Here is a 20,859-nt window from a genome sequence, read left to right on the forward strand (position 1 = left end):
TTCTTTTATTTTTTTTTTTTATGTTTTTTAATATAAAAAACATGAGGACAGTGGAGACGGGCACATGCAAGGAATGGCAGAACCCCTCCCCGTCCTCAGACCTCTGCCCCCATCTGGCAGGCGGCAGAGCCTGTGGATCCCTAGCCTGGGGCCTGCCTGAGGCTCTAGCTCACCCTCCTCCTCCCTTAGGCTCCCTGCCTTGAGCAGCCCTGCATGGCTAGGCGGAGCAGCAGGTGGCAGGCGTTTGTAGTACTCATCTCCAGTCTCAGTCAGACCCCTGTGCCTTCTTCCTGGGTCCACTGGACAGTGCCAGGACCGTGGCAGCCAATGAGCACCATCTCTAGGCTGTGGGGATCCCAGGGCAAGGCTCGGCCCCCTGGCCCTGGAGGGGGCTCTCCAGTACTGGTAGCCTCAGCCTGGCTCACAGGTGCTGGGGTCCCAGTCCTAGCCCCTTCCTCAGGAGGAGGGGGTGAGGCTGGTGTGCTGGGCTCAGAGCAGAGATCTCCAGAGCCAGGGGGCTCTGAGTCTGAAGTGGAGGTCCATAAAGCTGTGGCTCGAGGCCAAGGGGAGCTCTGAGATGCTGGGGGGCCCCAGGGCCAGGGCGCCATGAGGGGAGGGGGGTGACCTGGACGGGGGTGAGGCCAGGTCCCACTCAAAACCGAACCTGCTGGGGGCTGCAGGCAGTAGGATGATGCCCCAGTGTCCACACGCAGGGGTTGTAGGAGGCCAGAGGCGGTGGCTTGGCACGGCTCCTCTCCTGATCCCCGGGGACACTGGCCTTCCCCTTGGGGCACCAGGATGAGCTGCACAGCCTGGCGAAGTGACTGCAGTCCCTCCCGCATCTGCAGCACCTGTTCAGATAGCTCCATCACCTTGGGTGTGGGGGTAAGAGGTCACCAGGTCAGTGGGCCAGCCATCTCAGCCGGGCCTGTGATTCCCTCCCGGCTCCCACCTCAGCCACCCACCGCCTGCCGTAGCTTGTCCAGCGTGTCTGTGTTTCTTGCTTCACTGGGCCCCAAGGGGACTGTAAGCAGTCCGCTCTCTGTGGAAAGACAGGCTTTTCAACCAGAGCTGCTAAAAGACAGACAGGATCCAGGCCTGGCCTCTTAGCACTGGTCTGGCTCACCCTGCTCCTTTCTGGCCTTGGTCAAGTTGCCAAATTTTGCCTAAATTGTCAGTATGAGAACCCCTCCCTGCATCCCTGAGTAACACAGTCTACTGCTCTCCTCCCTGCAGGAGGCTGTCCCCTCGTGGAGCAGGATGAGATAGTCTCATAACCCATGATGTTCCCTCAAGTCTGTTGAGTAACCAAGGCTATTGAGCCCTGAGCTGTCTGCTCCACCTCCCTAGTGCCTGCCGGGATTACAGGCAAACACCACCATCTAGCTGGAAAAAGCTCCCTGCATCTGTCCCTCATCCTGTCCTAGGTTGTGTCCCATTTCCAGGCTGCCTGTCTCATCCAGCACCAGGTTCAACTCAATCTTTCCAGCCCTCTTTCTCCCAGGAAGACAGACATGTGCCAAGAGTGTCAGGTACATTCTCATTTGCCCAACAACCCATTTTATAGACCGGAATCAAGATGGAGGGGCCGTTGGAAAGTTGGCTGGGCAGTTATCTAAACCTCCAGGCCAGTCATCACCAGCAGCCTGGGAGAGCTTCCAGGCAGGCTGCCCCACAGTTCCTCTTAACACCAGACTCAGATCCCACACCGCTTGAGGTCTATGAGGCAAATGGGGTGCCCACCAACATTCCCTGTCTCCGCATCCAATACCTGTTCCCGGGGAGGGGCTGCTGCTACATTCTGGGCCAGACTGACCCACTCGGAAAGAGAACTTGGGCTGGTCAGAGCTGCAGCCATCTTCAATGCCATCTACGACCCTGTGGACCCAAGAAATCAAGGCAGGACATCAAATCAGACAACAGGCAGCCACCGTGGTGTCAGGATGGGACATTCCAGTGTTCACACACGTCAGCTGCTGCAGAAGTTCAAAGCTAGACCTGGGCATCCTAAGAAGCTTGTACAGTCCATTTCCCTAGGAGCTTGCGGTTTACTGAAGAGTACATTGGAGTAACACAAGATTTCACTGGAGTAACACAGTGAAAGTAAGCCCCCTCTAACCAGCTAATGGGAATCGCAGGAATCAGGGAAGGCAGGCAGGTTTGGACCATGATGATTAGAAGGATAGGGCCTGGAGAAATACCTCTGCAGTTGTGCCAAGAAGGCAAGTTGTCACTGAAAACCTGTGTGTCTATGTTTTTGTTTTTTTTTTTTTTTTTTTTTTTTTTTTTTTTTTTTTGGTTTTTCGAGACGTGTCTATGTTTTTTATCCGAGGAGTCAAGGGAAGCTGGGAAGGGGCTGGTAGAGCAGCCACTTCCCGGAGCAAAGTCAAGTAGAGCATAAAACTACATGCAACAGTTAAGAGCCTGTTTTGTTCTTGCAGAGAACTTGCATAGAACAGCTCACAACCTCCTATTACTCCAATCCAGGACACCCAATGCCCTCTTCTGGCCTCTGTGGGGACCTGCACTCATGTGCACAGTCCCCTGCCTTACAACCAACTAAAAATAAAATCGAGGAGGGGGGAGAAGAAGAGGAGGAGGAGGAAGAAGAGGAGGAGGAGGAAGAGAAGAAGGAAGAGGAGGAGGAGGAAACATGATGCATGGCACACATCTGTAATCCCCACACTCAGGAGACAGAATCAGGAGGATTACAAAGTGGAAATCAATCAGGGTTACATAGTCTCAAAAACAAAAAAAAAACAAAATAAAACAAAACAACAACAAACCCCCACACACAAAAACCCCAAATGGACAACACTTAGGGCCAGGGTGTGCCTCAATGGTGCCTCTGTCCTAGCCACCACAACTTTGCCATGAAGTCCAGGGCCTGCTCACCTGGGGCTCAGGTCTGGGGGTACATTCCATGGCATGGGGGGTAGCTGCAGCCCATCAAGTGACCGTGGATGAGCAGAAGGACCAGCCTCAGGCTTCAAAACCCCTGCCCTACTCGGCCGCCCTCTGCCACCCAACCTCGGCCGAGGTGCGGTTCGACGTGGGGAGAGTAGTTTGGCGGCTGAGGAGGAGGAGGTACAGCCGGGCGACAGCAGGGGACTGGAGGGCTCATCTGCTGGGGCTGGTGAGACCGTGTGTCCCTGCTCCCCATCTGTCTCCTTCTCCTCCAGTGTGGACATGAGGGTGTTGTCACCACTCAGGGAGCTGGTATCCACCTAGGGACAGAAGGGACAGGGTTCAACATGGACAGCCAGTGTTGTGTTCCATTCCTCTTCCTTGCTAAGGCACAGGACACACCAGGAAGAGGAAGCCACCCTAGGAGGAGGGGGCAGTAACCTGCTACACTGTTGCCACAGTGAAATCACTAAATCCGCCCAAAGATGGATACACCAAAGATGGATACAACAGCCCTCTACTTGACCCTTCAGATTAATGGAACTATTCACTGTGCACTAGTGGTAATACTAAAACCTCTCTTGGGGTTCAAATAAGAAATGCCCCCCCCCCCCCCAGTCTCAGGCATCTCAACAGTTGGTCTCCAATCCATAGCAAACCTCTTTGGGTGAGGCTTAGGAGGTGTGGTTTTGCTGGACAAAGGATTTGAGAAAAAAAAAAAAAAAAAAAAAAAAAAACCAAACCTGCCACTTCCAGGTCACTCTGTCCACTTCCTGCCTGTGGTCAAGGACATGAGCCCTCGGTTTCCTGCTCCTGTCTCCATACCTGCTGCCTTGTGTCTCCACCATGACAGATTCATCCCTCTGGATGTAGGCCCAGATAAACCCTTACTCCTCATGTTTTATTAATAGGAAAGTAACTACTGTCCCCTCAGAATCTGCTATTTCATGACGAAGGGTCAAGGGGCTCTACGGGGCTCTTACTCAGAAGCAGCCTCTATGGCTGATGCCTGTCTCTGACCAACCCTCCACCTGCAGGCTATACTGTAGACTACAGGGTTCACCTGATAGCAAGTGAACTGGGCTCCTGTCATAGTAAATTTTGTTTTGATCAGGGCCAATATGTCAGGCAAGCCAAAGCTGGACTTTTTTTTTTTTTTTTTTTTTTTTTTTTTTTTTTTAGATAGTGTCTCTTTATTAGGTAGCTCTGGCTGTTCTAGAACTCACTACATAGACCAGGCTAGCCTTGATGTCACAGAGATTCACCTGCCTCTGCCTTCTGAGTGCTGGGATTTAAGGCGTATATTAACACACCCTGACTTGGACTGACTTCCAAATCACAGAGTTGGTTTAGAGCACATAATTGCTCTTGCTGAGAACCTGGGTTCAACTCCCAGTACCCGTGTGGTGACTCACAGCGACGCCTGTAACTAGAGTTCCAGGATGTATGATACCCTCTTCTGGCTTCTTGAGGGCTCCTGCACTCATGTGGTGCACACAAACTTACACAGCACACACGTACACATCAAATAAATTTTAAAAACAGTGAAAAGAAAGGGTTAAGTGTGAACTCCTGCCCTGAGGTAGAGGGACTTCCGCACAAGCCCACAGCTCTTCGTTTCCCCACCTGTGTTCAGTTCATCTGTTCCCTCAAACCCCAGCCCCTCCACACGCATACCCAGCACCCTCACCTCCGCAGAGACTCCCCCAGCTCCCAGGTTGTAGCTGAGCTCCCCTCGGAGGCCACGGCTAAAGCGTGGGGCAAACTCAGGGTACAGAGCGAGGCTCTCATGCAGCCCAGCCAACTGCAGACACTGTAGGACGCAGTACGTCAGCCCCTTCACGTCTGCATTGGCCTTCACTACTTGTTCCCGCTGGGGCAGCTCGCAGCCGATCAGGTCACCCTTCCCTGGGTAGAGGAAACCAAGGTTAGCAAGTCACTTGGGGAGTGTGGGGGGACATGGGAAGACAGAGGCCCCAGATGTGGCGAGGTCCCTAGGCCTCACTGGGTCTTACACACACTTGGGGTAGAGAACAGTGGGACCCAGGCTCTCAAGCACTTCCAAGGGCAAAACAACCTCTCCATCCAAGGAGGAGTGTCCACAGACAGACAGGCTCTTAATTGAACTCCCCTGGAGAAATTAAACCAATCAGGCTTCCTCCAGGACCCAGCTCAGCCCTTATCAATACAATCTGATTTTCTTAAAGACCCACAGGTGATTTGAGTACAGTTTATCCAAGGACCAGAATTTGGTAGCAGCAGTTTAGTGCCCTGTGCGTCACAGCGAAAATGTCAATGCCAAAGCTATGCTGGCATTGCCTTGGTGGGGAGGTGGGGGTGGGGGGGCGCAGGGGGAGCTTTGATCTCACCATAAACGTTTTCCAAAGCTAGCTGAGAATACCACCTGACTGACAGCAACTATCAAATGATTTGGGCAGCTCTCTTGAGTTTGAGACCAGCCTTGTTCACAGAGCCAGTTCCAAGGACAGCCAGGGCTACATAGGGAAACCCTGTCTCACAAAACAAACAGAAAAACAAAACAAAACAATGTTGGGCCGGGCGGTGTTGGCGTACGCCTTTAATCCCAGCACTTGGGAGGCAGAGGCAGACTGATATCTGAGTTCAAGGCCAGCCTGGTCTACAGAGTGAGTTCCAGGACAGCCAGGGCTACACAGAGAAACCCTGTCTCGGAAAACAAACAAACAAAAAAAGAATGTTGGGACCTCAAGGATGTCGTCCAGGGAAGGGGATTCTTCGTGTCACACCCGGGGTCTGTGAGTCAATGGGATGAATCTCCTGACGGGGCCAACCAGAGACCTTTGTCGCTTTCATCTTCCCTTTTCCTTCTTGTTCAACCCCAGCAGGGATCAACAACCAGGGCACAGGCAAAGGCAATTTGGCTTCTATCAGGCCAAGCCGCATGATTAGAAAGACTAGGAAGAGTGGTCAAGGCCTTTAAGACCAAGACAGGTCAACACAGAGGCCTCAAAATGTTTGCAGAGTTTTGCTCAGACTGAAGGGCAGAATGAGCCTCATTTAAGTTTTCTGCTCCTGTTTTGAAGTTTCCTGGACTCTCCGAGAGCCATTTGAGTTATAAGGGGGGATTTTCTAAGGAAGGAGCTGTGTTTTGTGTGATCTGGAATAAGACAGGTGTAAGTCTGTCCTCAGCCTAGAAGTGAGACACAAAGGAGAACAAGACTAAGGACAGAGTCAACAATGACCTGGGCTCTGCCACTGGTGGGGCCTGGACCACAGCTTTCAGGCTCAGCTCATCGGGTTGCATCCTCTTGCTCTTGGAACACTTGGCTGAGTCAGATTACAAACAGGTTGGAGCCAGAATCACTACTGTTGACTACAGGCCAGACTCAGCTTGCCAGGAGCCAGTTGGGATGCACCTGAATGCCCAGCTGAGGAGCCAGTTGGGATGCACCTGAATGCCCAGCTGAGGAGGCAGGTGGGATGCTGCAATGAAAGCAAGGCAGGAAACCAAGTCACAGCTGGACACATGTGCTCCCAGCCCTCAGAGGCTAAAATAGGAGACCGCAAGTTCAGAGCCAGACTGGACTCCATAGCAAACACAGAACACTCAGTTCTCGAGCAGGATCCGAGCCAGGCACTTATGCGGGCGTGCAGAGCTACCGAGCAACCAGCTGGACGGTTGTGCCCTGACCAGTCTTCCCATGACAGCTTTCTTTGGTTCCTCAAGGGTCACTAGCCACACTTGTGTTGTATATAACACTATATTCCCTCCCTCCTTCCTTATTTATTTATTTTGGTTTTCTTTCTGCTTTTTTTGAAACAGGGTTTCATTTATCCCAGTCTGGCCTCAAGCTCATATGTAGTCCAGGATGACCTTGAACTTCTTTTGGAGGAGGGGGGGTAGTTTCAAGACAGGGTTTCTCTGTGTAGCCCTGGCTGTCCTGGAACTCACTCTGTAGACCAGGCTGGCCTCAAACTCAGAAATCCACCTGCTTCTGCCTCTGCCTCCCGAGTGCTGGGATTAAAGGCATGTGCTGACCTTGAACTTCTGATCCTCCTGCCTTCACCTCCCAAGGGCTGGGATCACAAGCACAAGCCACCGTGCCTGGTTAAATGTAATGCTGGGGACTGAATCCAGGGTGTTGTTCTTGCTAGGCAAGCCCTGCACCAGCTAAGCTTCATGCCTAGCCCTTGCCCATCTGCCTGCCTTCCTCGCTTCCTCCCTTCTTGCCCCTCCCTCTCTCCCTTCTCTTTCAGATGGTCTTGCTATGTTCCCTAGGCTGGCTTAGAACTCTTCCATCGCTCAAGCGAGTCTCTTGCCTCAGCATTCCACCTGCTTTGGGTACCAAGCATATGCCACGGTACCCAGCCATAACTCCGTTTTCCCAGTTCTGGTATATGTTGTATCTAAGCTCAGAAGCTGTATGTAAGAAAGATGGAATTGAATTTAAAAAAAAAAAAAGGTGCTTTAACAGTCTGCCACCTTGCTCAGGCTCCGAGGCCTCTGGCGACATCTCTTCCATCTATGCTGTTGGAAGGCCCTCCTTCTCAAGGGAGAGGAGATGAGCACTAGTAAATGCTGGGATGCCCAGCAGCGTACCGCCACCTTCTCTGTTCTTGTCTGTCCTAGTCTTTACTGTGGCTGTGGGGCTCTAGTTGTCGCCACAGCAAGGACTTGGCTGTGATCTGGTCCTTACCTCTCTTCCCCCTGGTACAAGAACTCACCTGGATTCCCCAGGCTATGTCGGTTCCTTGCCCTCCAGGGCCATCGAGAGCCTCCCATGACATGGCTGCATAGCCCAGCCCCTTCACGGGCTTTTACCATGCAGGCCTGTGCTTCACAGAGCAAGGCTCTCCTGGTGCTTGTGTGCACACCTGGCCCTCCTCAAACGCTTCCCCTCTAAGGTCAACACACACACACACACACACACACACACACACACACACACACACACACGGCACCTGGCTATCCCACACATCCCAGCCAACACCTAGCTTAGCTGGGTGAATGATAACCGTTTCTCTAATGCTTCCTATGAGTTTCCAGTGTCTCTGAATGGAAGGGCTGGCCAGCCAGTCCTCTGTGAGTCTACTGTTCCCTCTGCTGTGCTGGTCCCTTGACCTCATTTAGGAAGCTGATGTGTTACTTCCCCTCTCCCTTTTGTCAAAGGAAGGGTATGCTCTTTTTCTGAGAGATGCTACCCTGTCACGTGGAGGCTGAGCTCCGCTGTCACCCATCTGGGCTTTGGACCTGCTCTGTATGACCTGCCCTCTTTCTCCCTTGCTAGAGCACTGTCCTCTGCACTTTCCTACAAGGCTTCTCTATCCCATCATGCACTGGCTCCTATGAAAAGCTGGACCCCCCTCACTGGCCTCCTCGTAGGAACAGCCTCAAAGTTGCCACCTCCTCCCGTATTGCTACTTTGTTATCACTGGCTCATCTTTGAACTTTGTCTAGAGCTCTGGCTGTTCTGAACTCCATCCTATCTGTCTCTCCCTGGGTGGCTGTGTATGCACCCACTCTCTGATTTTTCCTTGTAAAGACTTTGGGTTCCCTAGACACGGGAGCGCCCCCCCCCGCCCCCCGCCAAGCACCCTCTCTCCTGTCACACGAACCTAGAATGGCGAGCACGGTGCCACCTTTGAGGACCTCCATGGAACCCGAGCAGACAAAATAGAGGGCCTGGAGAGCATCGCCTTGGTGAATGAGGTACTCGCCCGGTGTGCAGAAGGCTGGCCTCAGGGCCAGGGACAGCGCCCGCAGGCAGCCACGGCTGGCGGCCTCGAACAGCGGCAGCTGCAGGACTTCCTTGTGCAGGTGCATGGCAATGTCTGCACGAAGCTCATCCGGGAGGCTCTGCAGCAGCTGCAAGCAGGCAGTAGGGGAGGGCTGAGGTGGCAGAAGAGGGGCTCCCTTTCAGCCAGCCCCTGGCCATCATTTCCAACCTCAGAAGCAAGAGGGGTAACAAAGGCGGTGCAAGCCTCCAAGGCGGTGCAAGCCTCCCACCCAGCATTAAGGTGCAGAGGGTACAGTCAAGGGAAGAACGCTCTTTGCAGCCCCCTCCTAGCCCCTTTCCTCCTCCTGGCCTCAGACTCTGATGTCAGTGAGCACAGAGCCCACAGACCTAACTGGGGTTCTGCTCTGTCTCATGTATGGGTGCTGTCTCTGTAAAAGAACAGGGAAAACTGTATTTCTGCATTTCCTACCCACCCACACCTCCACTCCCGATTGATCGCGGAGACCAAGCACAAACCCCTGGAGGATGTAAAAGTCTAGAAGCAGCCTAGGAGGCCACCACACCTCAGTGGTATCGATGCCATTGTTCACAGCCCAGGTGGCTTGGAAGTACTCCAGCATCCGTTGTTTGAGGGGTTTGGGGATGCGGTGGATGCGGATGTAGTCTCGCAGGTCACGAGTGCGGCTGTGGTACAGAAAGCGGCGAGCATACATGCGCTGGATGATGGCCGTCACATTCCCAAACACCACTGCATGCATTAGAGCTGGTCAAGAATAAAGAGGAAGGATCACCCTCCAGACCTGGCCAGGCCTGATGTGGTGCTAGCAGACCTGTCTTCCGCTCCCTGCCTATCGCCATGTTCCTAGGCAGTGTGCATGGGCATCTCTCCCTGCCCTGGTCTGGTGGATGGATCACCAAAGGTAGACCCTAGATCTCCAGTTGTAGGAACCCTGAGAGAGGTGGGCGTGGAGGGGCCCCCGGGAAAGTCGCGGCTCAGCCTCACCTCCAATAAGCATGGTGCAGATGGAGAAGATCTTCTCCGTGTCTGTGTTAGCAGACACGTTGCCAAAGCCCACACTGGTGAGACTGCTGAGCGCGAAGTACAGGGAGGTGATGTAGGCGCTGCGTAGGGACGGGCCACCCAGAAGCTCCAGCCCGGTCCCATTGGCTTCGCTGCCTCTGCCGCCACTGCTGCCGCTGCTGCTGCTGCAGTTTTCACTCTGGCCAGAGCTGTTCCCTCCGTCTGGACTCCGGCTCACCAGGTAGTAGGGGGTCTCCAGCCTGCGTGCCAGCTCCTGCAGCCAGCCTGGGGAATGGGAGCGGGCACTGAGAGAGCAGGATGCGTTCTGCCACTCTGCAGATCCAGGTATGCTAGCTGGCATCCCCGAAAATGGGGTGTACGCAAATGCAGGCCCACCCCTGTGGCTTCTGTCCAACCTTTCTCTTCTCTGTTAGCGCATCCTCATCTGTCCCTTCACCTCTCAGCGAGACAGCACAGGCTGTCAAGCTCCACAGCCAGATCCTATGGGTGCCCTTGATAGAGGAAGGAGAATCACACTCCCCAAGGGTGCTTGTCAATATCACAGAATGCTTCCAACAGGAGGAGATAGGTGGCCAGGCAAAGAGGCTGGGGTAGGGGTGGCATCTCATTGCATCTCAGCCTGGTCCTCAGGTTTGGAAGGCTGAGGCCCCATCCTCTGTCCCATTCATTCACTCTAGTTTTCTTCATCTAAGCCCATCTGCTACTGAAAGCCCCGCCCCTGACCAGGCCCCGCCCCTGACCGGGCCCCGCCCATCAGCGTTACAACCCTGGCCAGTCTCACAGATGCTGCCACCAACACGTCATGTGGATGTGTACACATATGCCACCGAGGTACCACACATGCCCCACACAGTGGAGAAGGCAAGGGCACACATGCAAACGCTCTACAGATATCCAGTCATAACCCTGGCCACGGGCACTGCAAAGGCCTGCGCATCCTTTGATGACCACGGGCGACACTGATACACAGGCAGAGATGGGGACATGCTTGCACACAGATGAATCTATAATTGCACACTCACACCTGTACACCCTCCCAGACAGACAGACTTCCTTCCTTCCTTGTTTGTTTGTTTGTTTGTTTGTTTTCCGAGACAGGGTTTCTCTGTGTAGCCCTGGCTGTCCTGGAACTCACTCTGTAGACCAGGCTGGCCTCAAACTCAGAAATCTGCCTGCCTCTGCCTCCCAAGTGCTGGGATTAAAGGCGTGCGCCACCACTGCCCTGCCCTGCACAAACAGACTTCCTTGAGCACACATGGCCAGGATAGACGATTGGACAGTGGCTGAACCTACCCAGTCTTCCCTGGACAATGGAGAAGGGAAGCAAGTGCCAGTCCCCAGGGCCAACACACAGACCCTGAGCCACACTCCCCAACACATAGACCCTGAGCCACACAACCCCAACGCACAGGCCCTGTGCCACACTTTCCCAATTTTCTGCACAGAGTCCTTGAAGGAAATCCATTCCCTAAGTGTCTGAATGCACACAGTGGCCAGGCTCCTGCATAGGGGCAGAGAGGCAGGGGGACAGAGGGGCAGAGGGGCAGGGGGACAATGGGGCAGAGGGGCTGAGGGGCTGAGGGGCAGAGGGGCAGGGGGACAGAGGGGCTGAGGGGCAGGAGGACAGAGGGACAGAGGGGCTGAGGGGCAGGGGGACAGAGGGGCAGAGGGGCAGAGGGGCAGGGGGACAGAGGGACAGAGGGACAGAGGGGCTGAGGGGCAGAGGGGCAGGGGGACAGGGGGACAGAGGGGCAGGGGGACAGAGGGGCAGAGGGGCTGAGGGGCAGGGGGCAGAGGTTATATTGTAGGATAGGAACCAAACTGAGAGGATCTCAAGGCAGGGTGTCAAAGCTAAGGATTAGTAGGCGGGGGCTCGACAGTGTACTTAGCCTTAAATGGTAAGGAGGGTAGTTTTTTAAACCTCCCTTCCGTTTTCCTTTCTTTCCTTTTGCGTGTGTGCACACACATGTCCTGGTGTGCTTGTGAAGGTCAGAGGACAATTTGTGGAAGTCCATTCTCTCTTTCTACCATGTGGGCCCTGGGGAGCAGCCTCAGGTTTGCCAGGCCGGGCAGTATGCACCTTAACTCATTAAGCCATGGCATGTGGACTCCAGACCAAGGGTATCTGGATCTGTTGCAAAGAATGGGATGCATCTGTGGATTTGGTGCTTCAGGGCCACTTGGAGGTGAGCCAGAGACAGGGACAGGGTGGCAGCTGACCCTAGAGCTGCCTCATCTAGACTCCCCCAGGGAAGGGCAGGTGCCAAGGAGCTGGCACGGCTGGAGTGTCCCCGTTTCCACATGCTCGGCAACTAGAGGGCTCAGGGGAGCAGCCAGGTGTGTCCTCTGAGCCCGCACCTGTCTCCACGCACCTGGCAAGGAGAGAGTTCACAGGTGCCTCCTTCATCTCTTGGGGGAGCTGATGAGAGCAGGTTCTAAGAATGGCCAGTGACCCCGCTGAGGTCACTAGACAGGAGAGGCCACCCAAGCAGCTAGGAACTCAACCAACGTCAGTTGCTGAGAAGCCGACAGAGAGCTCAGGGTGTGGAAGGAAAGGCGTGCTCAGTTTGGGATGCACCAGAAGTTAGAAATGGCTGTGGTGGGTCTGAGGAATGGGAAGGGCGAAAATTGAGATGCCCTTAGGGTGATGTCAGTGGTGCTAGTGATGGGAACCGCTGTGAGGAGGGAGAAGGGACCCACAGGAAACCTGTCTGCAGTCTCTGAGACTTGGAGGGGCTGGAAAGAGGGGCCCAGCACCAGTGTGGCTGGCGGAGTCAGGGGCTACATAGGCTTACAGCCCCAGAGAATTTCCACAGCCTCGTGGGTGATGTGGAGACGTGAGGGTGGAGATGCTCAGCGAGTGTTAAGACCCAGTGAGTGGGAGGAAGGAGGAGCCGAACAATGAAGGAGAAAGGAAGGAGGGAAGACACCAGGATAAAAGGGTTCAGGGAGAATGTGGATTCAGGTACCACAGTGAAAGACAAAGTATGAAAAGGGACAGCAGCCTGGAGAACATGTAGGGACAAGCATCAAGGAAAGTGGCTTTATAGGAAACCACGAGGTCAGCAGGTCCTTACCTGGCCATCCACAGCTGGGCAGGAGTTTGAGAAATGTGACCAAGGTCACCAGAAGGACACTAGGGGTGACTGAGACTCCCCGAGGCAGTCACCAGGCTGTCTCCACACGGTGGTGGCCATCTCTCTGTCTCTCTCTCTCTGTCTCTCTCTCTCTGTCTCTCTCTCTCTCTGTCTCTCTCTCTGTCTCTCTCTCTCTGTCTCTCTCTCTGTCTCTCTCTCTGTCTCTCTCTCTCTGTCTCTCTCTCTCTCTCTGTCTCTCTCTCTGTCTCTCTCTCTCTCTCTCTCTCTCTCTCTCTCTCTCTCTCTCTCTCTCTCTCTCTCGGACATTCCCACATTCCCTCTGGCATGCATGTAACCCTCCTCTCAGCCTGCAGTACCGATCTCAGGCAGCTCCGACTCGCTGCTCTCGATCTCTTGCTGGCCAATGTAAAACCAGACGCAGGCCACCCAGTGAGCGAGCAGGGCAAAGACAGCCATGAGCAAGGTGAGCACAACCGCGCTGTACTGCGAGTACCGGTCCAGTCTTGGCAGCAGGCGAAGCAGGCGCAGCAGTCGCACAGTCTTGAGGAGGTGAGCCCCAACGTACTAAGACCGGGGAAGGGAGGTTATCTGAGGCCAACTCTAGCCCTGTCAGTATCAGCCTGAAGCTCACCCCCCTCCCAGCCATACTGACCACGTTGACCTTGAAGGCATGTAGTAGGTCAAAGGGCAGTGCTGCTATGACATCCAGCAGGAACCAGGTGGTGACGTAGTGGAGGCAAATGGACTTTGGGGCAAATACCACCTGGCCTGACTTGGACACAAATGTAGTACGAAAATTCAGCACAATATCTGTGTGGAAAATAGGCAGTCAGCAATCGGGGAAGAGATAGCTCCACACCCACCTGTCCAACAGTTGATCCTACTACCCCAGGCCTTTCACATCTGTGGCCAAGCTGTAACTCTAGCATGCACCCATTTTACAGAGGGAGAAACTGAGGCTTGCTGAGGCTATTCTCAGATCAGGGCTCTAGAACCCTTTATTGGCAGAGACACCCTTGGGATCTAGGTGACAAATCAGGGAAGAACAAGGGAGACACTTGTGGGGCAATGGAAACATGCAGAGTCATCCTTACAAAAGCCAAAGGGGAAGGACTGGTCCTGAGCAGAACAGCAGGCACAGACCTCACATACCTAAGATGAAGAGGACCTCCACAGCCAGGTCACAGACACTAGGTGGGCCACGGGCAGCACTGGGTTCCCGTGCTGTGCTCACACACACACTGTATGGCACAGTGACTGCCACGTAGAGTGTGGCAAGCAGGATGAAGCCATCCCAGGTGGCTCTCAGAGCCCCACAGTGCAGCAGGATAAAGGGTGACTTCCGGATAGCAGCGACTTTATATTCAGGCAAATTTGGCTTCTCTCCAAACACTCCCTGAGTGAGGAGGGGCGGGTCCAGGTAGAGAAGAGAGGATATGGACAGAGGCTAAATCAGGATAGTGTCTAGAAGGGCATTCGCCTCCCTTCTCTCCCTGTGCTCTCAAAGTGGTCCTGACACGTGCCTTATTTATGGACTGAGCACTGGGAAGAGCGGACGACTTAGCTAAAACCAAACAATGGCTTAGGAGTAGAGCCAGAATTGAACCCAGGCCCACCCGACTCCAAAGCCAAGACTTTCTTTTAGCACTCTGATGGACCAGACATGACCTATTCCCTCATCAGGCCCTACCCACAAAGGACCCAAGTGGCTTCTGGACACTCTCTCTGAGGTGGGTTTAGCTCCCCTCCCAGATCTCCTCAGGCTGCAGTACCCTGCCCCCAATCCAAACACACACCCAGGTGCTCAATCCACCTTATTGAGCTTGTGCTTGCCCTTGGGTTGCTTCTGCAGATGGCCAGAGAGGTGGTAGAGAACTGCCCGGCTCCGCCTCCGATTGGCATTAAAGCCTTTGGATCCTGCCCGACCATATCGGCGCCGGCCACCGCCTACAAGAAAAGAGGGTCCTGTGACTGTAAGCTGTAGGATCTTGGGCACAGGGCACTAGTTGCTAATCTGTGAAATGATCTGGCTCGGTGACCCTTTTGTCTTTTCAGAGTGAGGGGTTAGGCATTCCTCTTGTCATCAGATCACTTGTCAATCAGAGCTGTGCGGTCCTAGGGTTCAGCCACACAAGAAAAGAAGTCAGTAGAGAAAGGCCTGGGAAATCTCTAAGAGAGTTTCAAGATGCAAAGACCTTAGGATGCCGTCAGCAGAGGTGTGGAAGCTCAGAGGAGCCCACACTGAAGACTGACAACAGCAAACCCCGGGGGCTGAGGGAGGGCAGAGCTGTGGTGTGGACTGTGTTCCAGCATCTCCAGACAGTGAGGAGATTTTGGACCAGTGTCCAATGACAGTTCTGTGACTTAGAAAGCTTGCCCCAGCCCATGGAGGGGGCTTCCCTGGGTCCCCCCGCCCCCCATCAGGCATGCTGTGTGGAAAGAAGTCAGGTGAGAGGTTCTGCCTCATTCGTCAGTGGGGAAGAAAGGGTTCCTGGTGCAGGTGAAGTTTACTTGACAATTGCAACTTTGTTTCAACTAGCCTATTAGGACAAGATTCCCATCTCGGGACTAAACACACAGCAGCGCAGACTGAGTGGAGCTCAGTGAGGACAAGTGGGTGCCTGTAACCCACACTGAGTGTCACAGACCCCCCTGAGCCTGAGCCCAAGCCTCTGCTTCTAAATCAAGGAGACAGAGCACCCACCTCTCTCCTTCCAGTTGTCAGGGCCTCCTCGGTTCTTGGTCTCGCTGATGTCCTTGTGAGAGACCAGGAAGAGGGCCACCTCCCCCTTCTCATTTTTTATAGGTATCACATCCAGGAGACACCAGAACGGAAGCCCTAGGCAAAGAGACAGACTTAGCTGCCTTCCGTTCTTACCTTGCCCTGCCTAAGGTAAGAACCCCTCGGACGGTCCCTGGTAAGAAGCTAGCAGAAACGCAGCTTCCTGGGGAGAGAGCAGCAGTGTGGGCTCACTCAGGACAAGGCTTAGGGGAGCAGACATGACTGTCAGACACGACTGTCAGACGCACTGACATGGGGTGGCTCCCCTCCCCCTTCTGAATATGAGAAACTGGAGACTGGAAGCGAGTGGAGGCTGAGACCAGCAGAGGAGGAGGAGCCCAGGATAAGAGGTAGGGACAGAGAAAGGGGTAGAAGGGTGGATGGGTACACTGGAAGATAGGAAGGGAAAAGAAGAGAGATAGTGAGAGGATGGATGCCCTGTCCAGCATAGTGACACTGAAGGTAAATTGGTGCCATGGTGTCTTACCACTCTTCCGGTACAGGATCAGTTCAGCCTTGAATTCTTTGTGCTCATCTAGGGCCTTTCGGATTTGTTGGCGGACCAGCTCACTGGTGTCTGGCCCATAGAGGAAGGAGCAGGCACAGCCCCGCTGCATGACCTCAGCTCTGGAGAAACCCGTGAGGTCACAGAAGCCATCGGAGCAGTAGACCACAGGGAAGAGCCCCGCCACCTGGGCGTTGCCCAGCACGAAGTTGCTGTCTGCAAGAGAACGCGAAGGGCACCTTCACCTACCAGCCCCGCTTCTCAAACTACCTGCAAACCCCACCAAAGCGTGGGGTTTCGTCCCCAAGGGAAGCTATGTATGCTGGTCATGACCGGTTCATGAATGAGGCTTAGCATGCACACCTGGGTATCTGTGTCCTCAAAGGCGGGTCCCCAGCTGAATGTCTACGAGTGTATGAGAGCACCAGCACATGTCAGTGCGGACTGCTGAACGCAGTCCTGTGTAGGCACTGCTGTCCTGAGTAAGGGGTGGGGCTGGAGATTTCCAAAAGACTGCACCACCTGCTCTGGGCACACCTCCGCTTCTGCCAGGTTCATCCCTTAACTAGATAACTAGGCTGGCTGTGTGGCTCCTCCCACAGAGAACCACTTGGTCTGGGAAGCAGGCCACTGTGCATCCTATGCCCTGTTCGCTGCACACCCTGGCTCAGGGACTACTGAACGCCATCAAGAATGGCGGTGTGTGGATAGTGGTTGAACAACAGAGCCTGGAGCCAAGAATGTATTGGGGAGTGAGGGGTGCTGAATCAGCAGGCTTCAAGCCCAAAGCAGATGGAGAAGCCTGGGGGGAGGGGGGGGGGCTCTGTGATGAGTTCCTACAGGCTGTCTACAACAGGAGGGAGAACGCTTGTCAGAACTGGGAAGCCCCACTGGAGCGAGAGGGGGAGGGACCCTGTTTTCACGACTTCCCTGTGTTCAGAGCCAGAGGAACTCAGAATCTGGAATCTCAAGTTGCCTTTTCCAAACTTCCCCAGTCCGGATGTGAGTCTCCCGAGCTCAGCGGAGCTCAGCTTCTTTGGGGCCGGGTGGGCATTCCAAGCAATGGGTTTAGACTGTGCGATACGCTTGCAGACACAGTTCTCTGCTGAATCCCGCCTACTCTACCTTCCTTTGCAAATCTTATTTCTAAATCTGGGCTCTGTGAGCCCTCTGCGCTGTCCACCAGGACTGGTTCCGCGCTTCACCCGACTCGGCCTTTGCAACCGCGCCAGGTCTGAGGATAGATAGGCTGGATCAGATTGACTCATCCCGGTCCCGCACCTAGGGACATCTAACAGTGTTGACCCTGAAAACCTCCGGGAAACCTTTACTTACTGGAAGGAGAGAATGGCCCTAGCTTCAAGAGGGGCGAGGAAGGGGATGGCTGGTGGGCACCAAGCAGCAGGTGGCAGTTCGGACAGTGGATTACTGCCCGGAAGCTAGGGAGCTAGGGCCTGACTCACGCGTCCCGTCGAAGCGGGTGGCGATGGTGTCCAGGAAGGTGTTCTGCGGCGCCAGGAGCCCCCGCATGGCCGGCATCTTAGGCGGCGGGGGCCGCCCGCCCCATCCCTCCGGGGCGCGGGGACTCAGCGCCGGGGGAGGGCGCCTGGCTCGGCCGCCCCCCGCCGGGCCCCGCGCCCCCTAGAGTAGCCGTCGGGGGGCTATGCCCGGCCCAGGCTCGCAGGCCCCAGCAGCTGCCGGCGCACAAGGGGGCGTCCGCGCCGTCGGGGCTGGGCGCATGGCGCGCGCGCGGCCCCTCGCCGCCCACGGATTCCGGGCTGCAGGCCCCGCGGCCACCGCGCACTCTGCACCTTTGGTCCGCCCGCGGCTCCTGTTTCTGCAAACGGGGTGGCTCCCGCTTGGGCTCGGCTCAGCGCCGGGTCCCCGCAGCTCCCTCCGTCTGTCGGGGAGAAGCGGCAGCCTACCTCCCGCACCGCCGCCTGCACCGGGGTAACCATGGAGACGGGGCACACCCAGTCAGGGCCGCCTCCTTAAAGAGACAGGCCTCCTGCGGAGGGATCCCCCTCCCCTGGGACCTTGGTGGGGGCAGGGAAGGCTGCCGCCCCCTAGCGCTGCCAGGCTCCCTGAGGCGAGAACCGGGGCCGGGTGGGCTCAGCCTGACAGCCTCGGGCTTCTCCCTCCTGCAGAGGGACCAGAGGAAGGCTTGGGGGCGTGAGCGTGTGTGAGTGTGTTGTAGATGTGTTTCGGAACGAGAATAATGTCATGAGAACGGGAACTGGCGACTAGGTGGCGGGGAACGTCCAGTAGTTGAAGGTTTGGGGCCCCCCAGGAGCGCTGCCTATGCAGAGTTCTCTAAAAGGGAGGCTTCTGAACCTGTTTTTCCCCGGGTTCAGCCAAGCCTTTCCCGGACGCGGCTCGACTCCCCTGAAAAGTGGAAGCAGGAGCTGAGGAAACCTGAGGCTAGAGTGAGGTCCAGACGCCTTGGGCGAGACCCCGGAGCGCAGAGGGCGCGTTGGGAAAGTGAACTCCAAGCCCTCCGCTCGCCCCACGCATTTCCTCAAGTTTCTGTCGCCGCGGGAGGGTCAGAGGCTGGTCCAGGCCGGACCCCTGTGTGTGCTTGGCTAGCCCCCCCCCCCCGCTTTAGTCGCGGAGTTCGATTCACCCCGGAGCCCGCACCTCCAGCGAGGAGGCGGAAAGCAGAGGCGGACGGCCGTCTCCTGTCCCTGTCCCCGCGCGCCGCGACCGTCCCCGCGGCCTCTCTTGCCAGCACCGCTCCTCCTCCCTCCTACGATTTGCCAGTGAGCGCGACTGCCGCCCGCGCCCAGAGAAGCCGCCGGGGCCAAAACTGCAATTTGCTCTCCAATGGATGAAGCCGGAGCTCAGCACTGCTCCCCTGCAGGAGACACACCCACTGCCACCAGCGTCGGAAAGAGGAGTATACCCTGCTCCAACTACCAGTCAGCAACTAGTAAAGCCCAAGCTCAAGGCACCTGTATTTAAATGAGCAGGAGCTTTGGGAAGAAAGGGAGGAAATGCCCCTCCCCCCCAGTCTGCTGCACCCTGAAATCCAGCTCCTAAGGGAGCCTGAAATGTCCGCAGATATGGTCCCCGACTCCTGATGGGTCAGGGCTAAAGAGTAACCTCTCCAGTCCTCGCATCCTTCTTTCCAGGAGTTAGATAGCATTCCGCTAACCAGAGGAATATTTTAAAGCTCACTTTAAGCCACGCCACGGCGAGGCTGTTGTTGAAAGCGTCATCTGCGGAACTCGGCTAGCCAGGTTTAAGTACTGCTCTGAACTCGCTGTCCAGGAGATCATCCTTTTCTTGTAAGACAACTTACTAACATTTCTGTGATTCAGTTCTCTTCATCCGTGGAGTGGAAATAACAATAACTACCCCTGTGGGTTCTGAGGAAGAAATAAGGAGACATATATACCCAGGACAGTGAATGTGTGGCACTTGCTTCATGCAAATGTTTATTGTCTGATTTTGAGTGTCAGAGGGATCCTGAGAAACGCCCCGGGGTAGTTATTTCACAAAGGGAGAAGAGAGAGGAAGGAAGAGGAGAGAGAGAGAAGGAAGAGGACAAAGTCGGGGTTCCATCTACGATAGTTCCTGCTCCCAACACACCTGAGTTGCATATACATCACTGGTCCTCTTGGGTGGTCAGGTCTAACGGGTCCAAGCTATTTCCTCGAGGTCATGTTTAGGCTTCCAGATCAGTGACCTGGACTGACCTGGGCTGGCTTGCAGAGGTCAGGGAAGCCAGAGACATGGGTTTAAACCGGGTGGGGTAGATGGGGTGGGAATGACTGAACTTCGCATTTCCCGAGGCAAGGGGCTCTGTGCTGAATAAGTGCTCTTCTAGGATTCCCTTGCTAATCTAACCCAGAAGCAGTTCCTATTCACCAACGTGCGGTGAAAACACGAAGGTCATGGACCTTGTCTGAGACACACTGCTTGTATTAGCGCCATTCCAGCCACTATTTTGGTAAGCCTGGTTAGGTACTGGATGCTATGCTAGAACCACTCTTTCTTTCTTTTCTTTACTTTCTTTCTCCCCCCCCCACTCCCCCTTCTTTCTTTTTTCCCCTGTCTTCTTCCCAAACAGGGTTTCTCTGTGTAGCCCTGGCAGTCTAGAACTCTCTGCCTCTGCCTCTGCCTCGAGTGCTAGGATTAGAGGCTTGTGCCGGCGTGGCATGCACAGTGTTGGGGCTACTCTTATCCCAGAATGAAATTGCAGTCCTTCAACCCCTCAACATATTTAAGTACTCATAAGGTGGGCAGGTCTTTCCCTGTGGCGTGGCCATTCTGTTAAATGAATGACACATTCAGACATCTTCTTTCCACCTATACCAGCCTCTCAGATCTGTTCGGGTCTGGCATTATTTGTTTACATGGGTTTCCTTGGCTCTTAGTGATTAATTTCTAACCCACTCCTTCCACCATCCCTAAGATACACTTACACACGAAGGGACTGGAGTGGGGGTAGGGGACGTGTGGTTAGGAGCCAGGGAGGAGGAGGTGGGGGAGTGTTGAAAAGGAAACGGAACATCAGGCCACAGGGCTGCTTTCCCCCCTGAAATCATCTCTCTTTCCCCCAACTCTGGACTCATTCTGGGCCCTCCTTGTAAGGTTTGGGGAGGGGAGAGGCTGAGGGGGAGCCCTACTCAGAGACAGCTCAAAACCTTTGTCAACAAGAAGAAACTCAGGAGGCTGCGTTTTGGAGCTGCTGTGGGAGGCCCGTGGGAGTATTATCTACAAAAAGGAACAAGGAGAGAGAGCAGAGATGATCAGAGCAAGGAAAAAACTGCTCAAGACACAAAAGATGGAGAAAGCTCTCCTCC

General features: G+C 54.9%; 1 protein-coding gene across 3 annotated transcripts; it reads right to left on the reverse strand.

The window, feature by feature from the left end:
- Positions 1-18: 18 nt before the first annotated feature.
- Positions 19-18,041, reverse strand: Kcnh3 (potassium voltage-gated channel subfamily H member 3). 3 transcript variants are annotated; one of them, XM_029469891.2, is made up of 15 exons: positions 17,515-18,041; positions 16,034-16,267; positions 15,469-15,603; positions 14,578-14,729; positions 13,917-14,160; positions 13,417-13,574; positions 13,121-13,328; positions 9,628-9,930; positions 9,188-9,387; positions 8,503-8,752; positions 4,598-4,815; positions 2,896-3,227; positions 1,772-1,878; positions 966-1,042; positions 19-872 (listed from the first exon to the last, which is right to left on the reverse strand). In XM_029469891.2, the coding sequence occupies exons 1-15, from the start codon at positions 17,588-17,590 to the stop codon at positions 270-272; spliced, it is 3,297 nt and encodes a 1,098-aa protein (XP_029325751.1). In that variant the 5' UTR covers positions 17,591-18,041; the 3' UTR covers positions 19-269. The 3 variants fall into 3 exon arrangements, with proteins under 3 accessions (XP_029325751.1, XP_085688110.1, XP_021039015.1); XM_085831984.1 differs by lacking the exon at positions 17,515-18,041 and adding an exon at positions 16,415-16,654; XM_021183356.3 differs by having other exon boundaries at positions 20-872; positions 14,578-14,711; positions 17,515-18,037.
- Positions 18,042-20,859: the final 2,818 nt, after the last annotated feature.

The sequence above is a fragment of the Mus caroli genome, unplaced genomic scaffold (genome assembly GCF_978045245.1).
Source record: "Mus caroli unplaced genomic scaffold, Mus_caroli_1 scaffold_16, whole genome shotgun sequence".
NCBI lineage: Eukaryota > Metazoa > Chordata > Mammalia > Rodentia > Muridae > Mus > Mus caroli.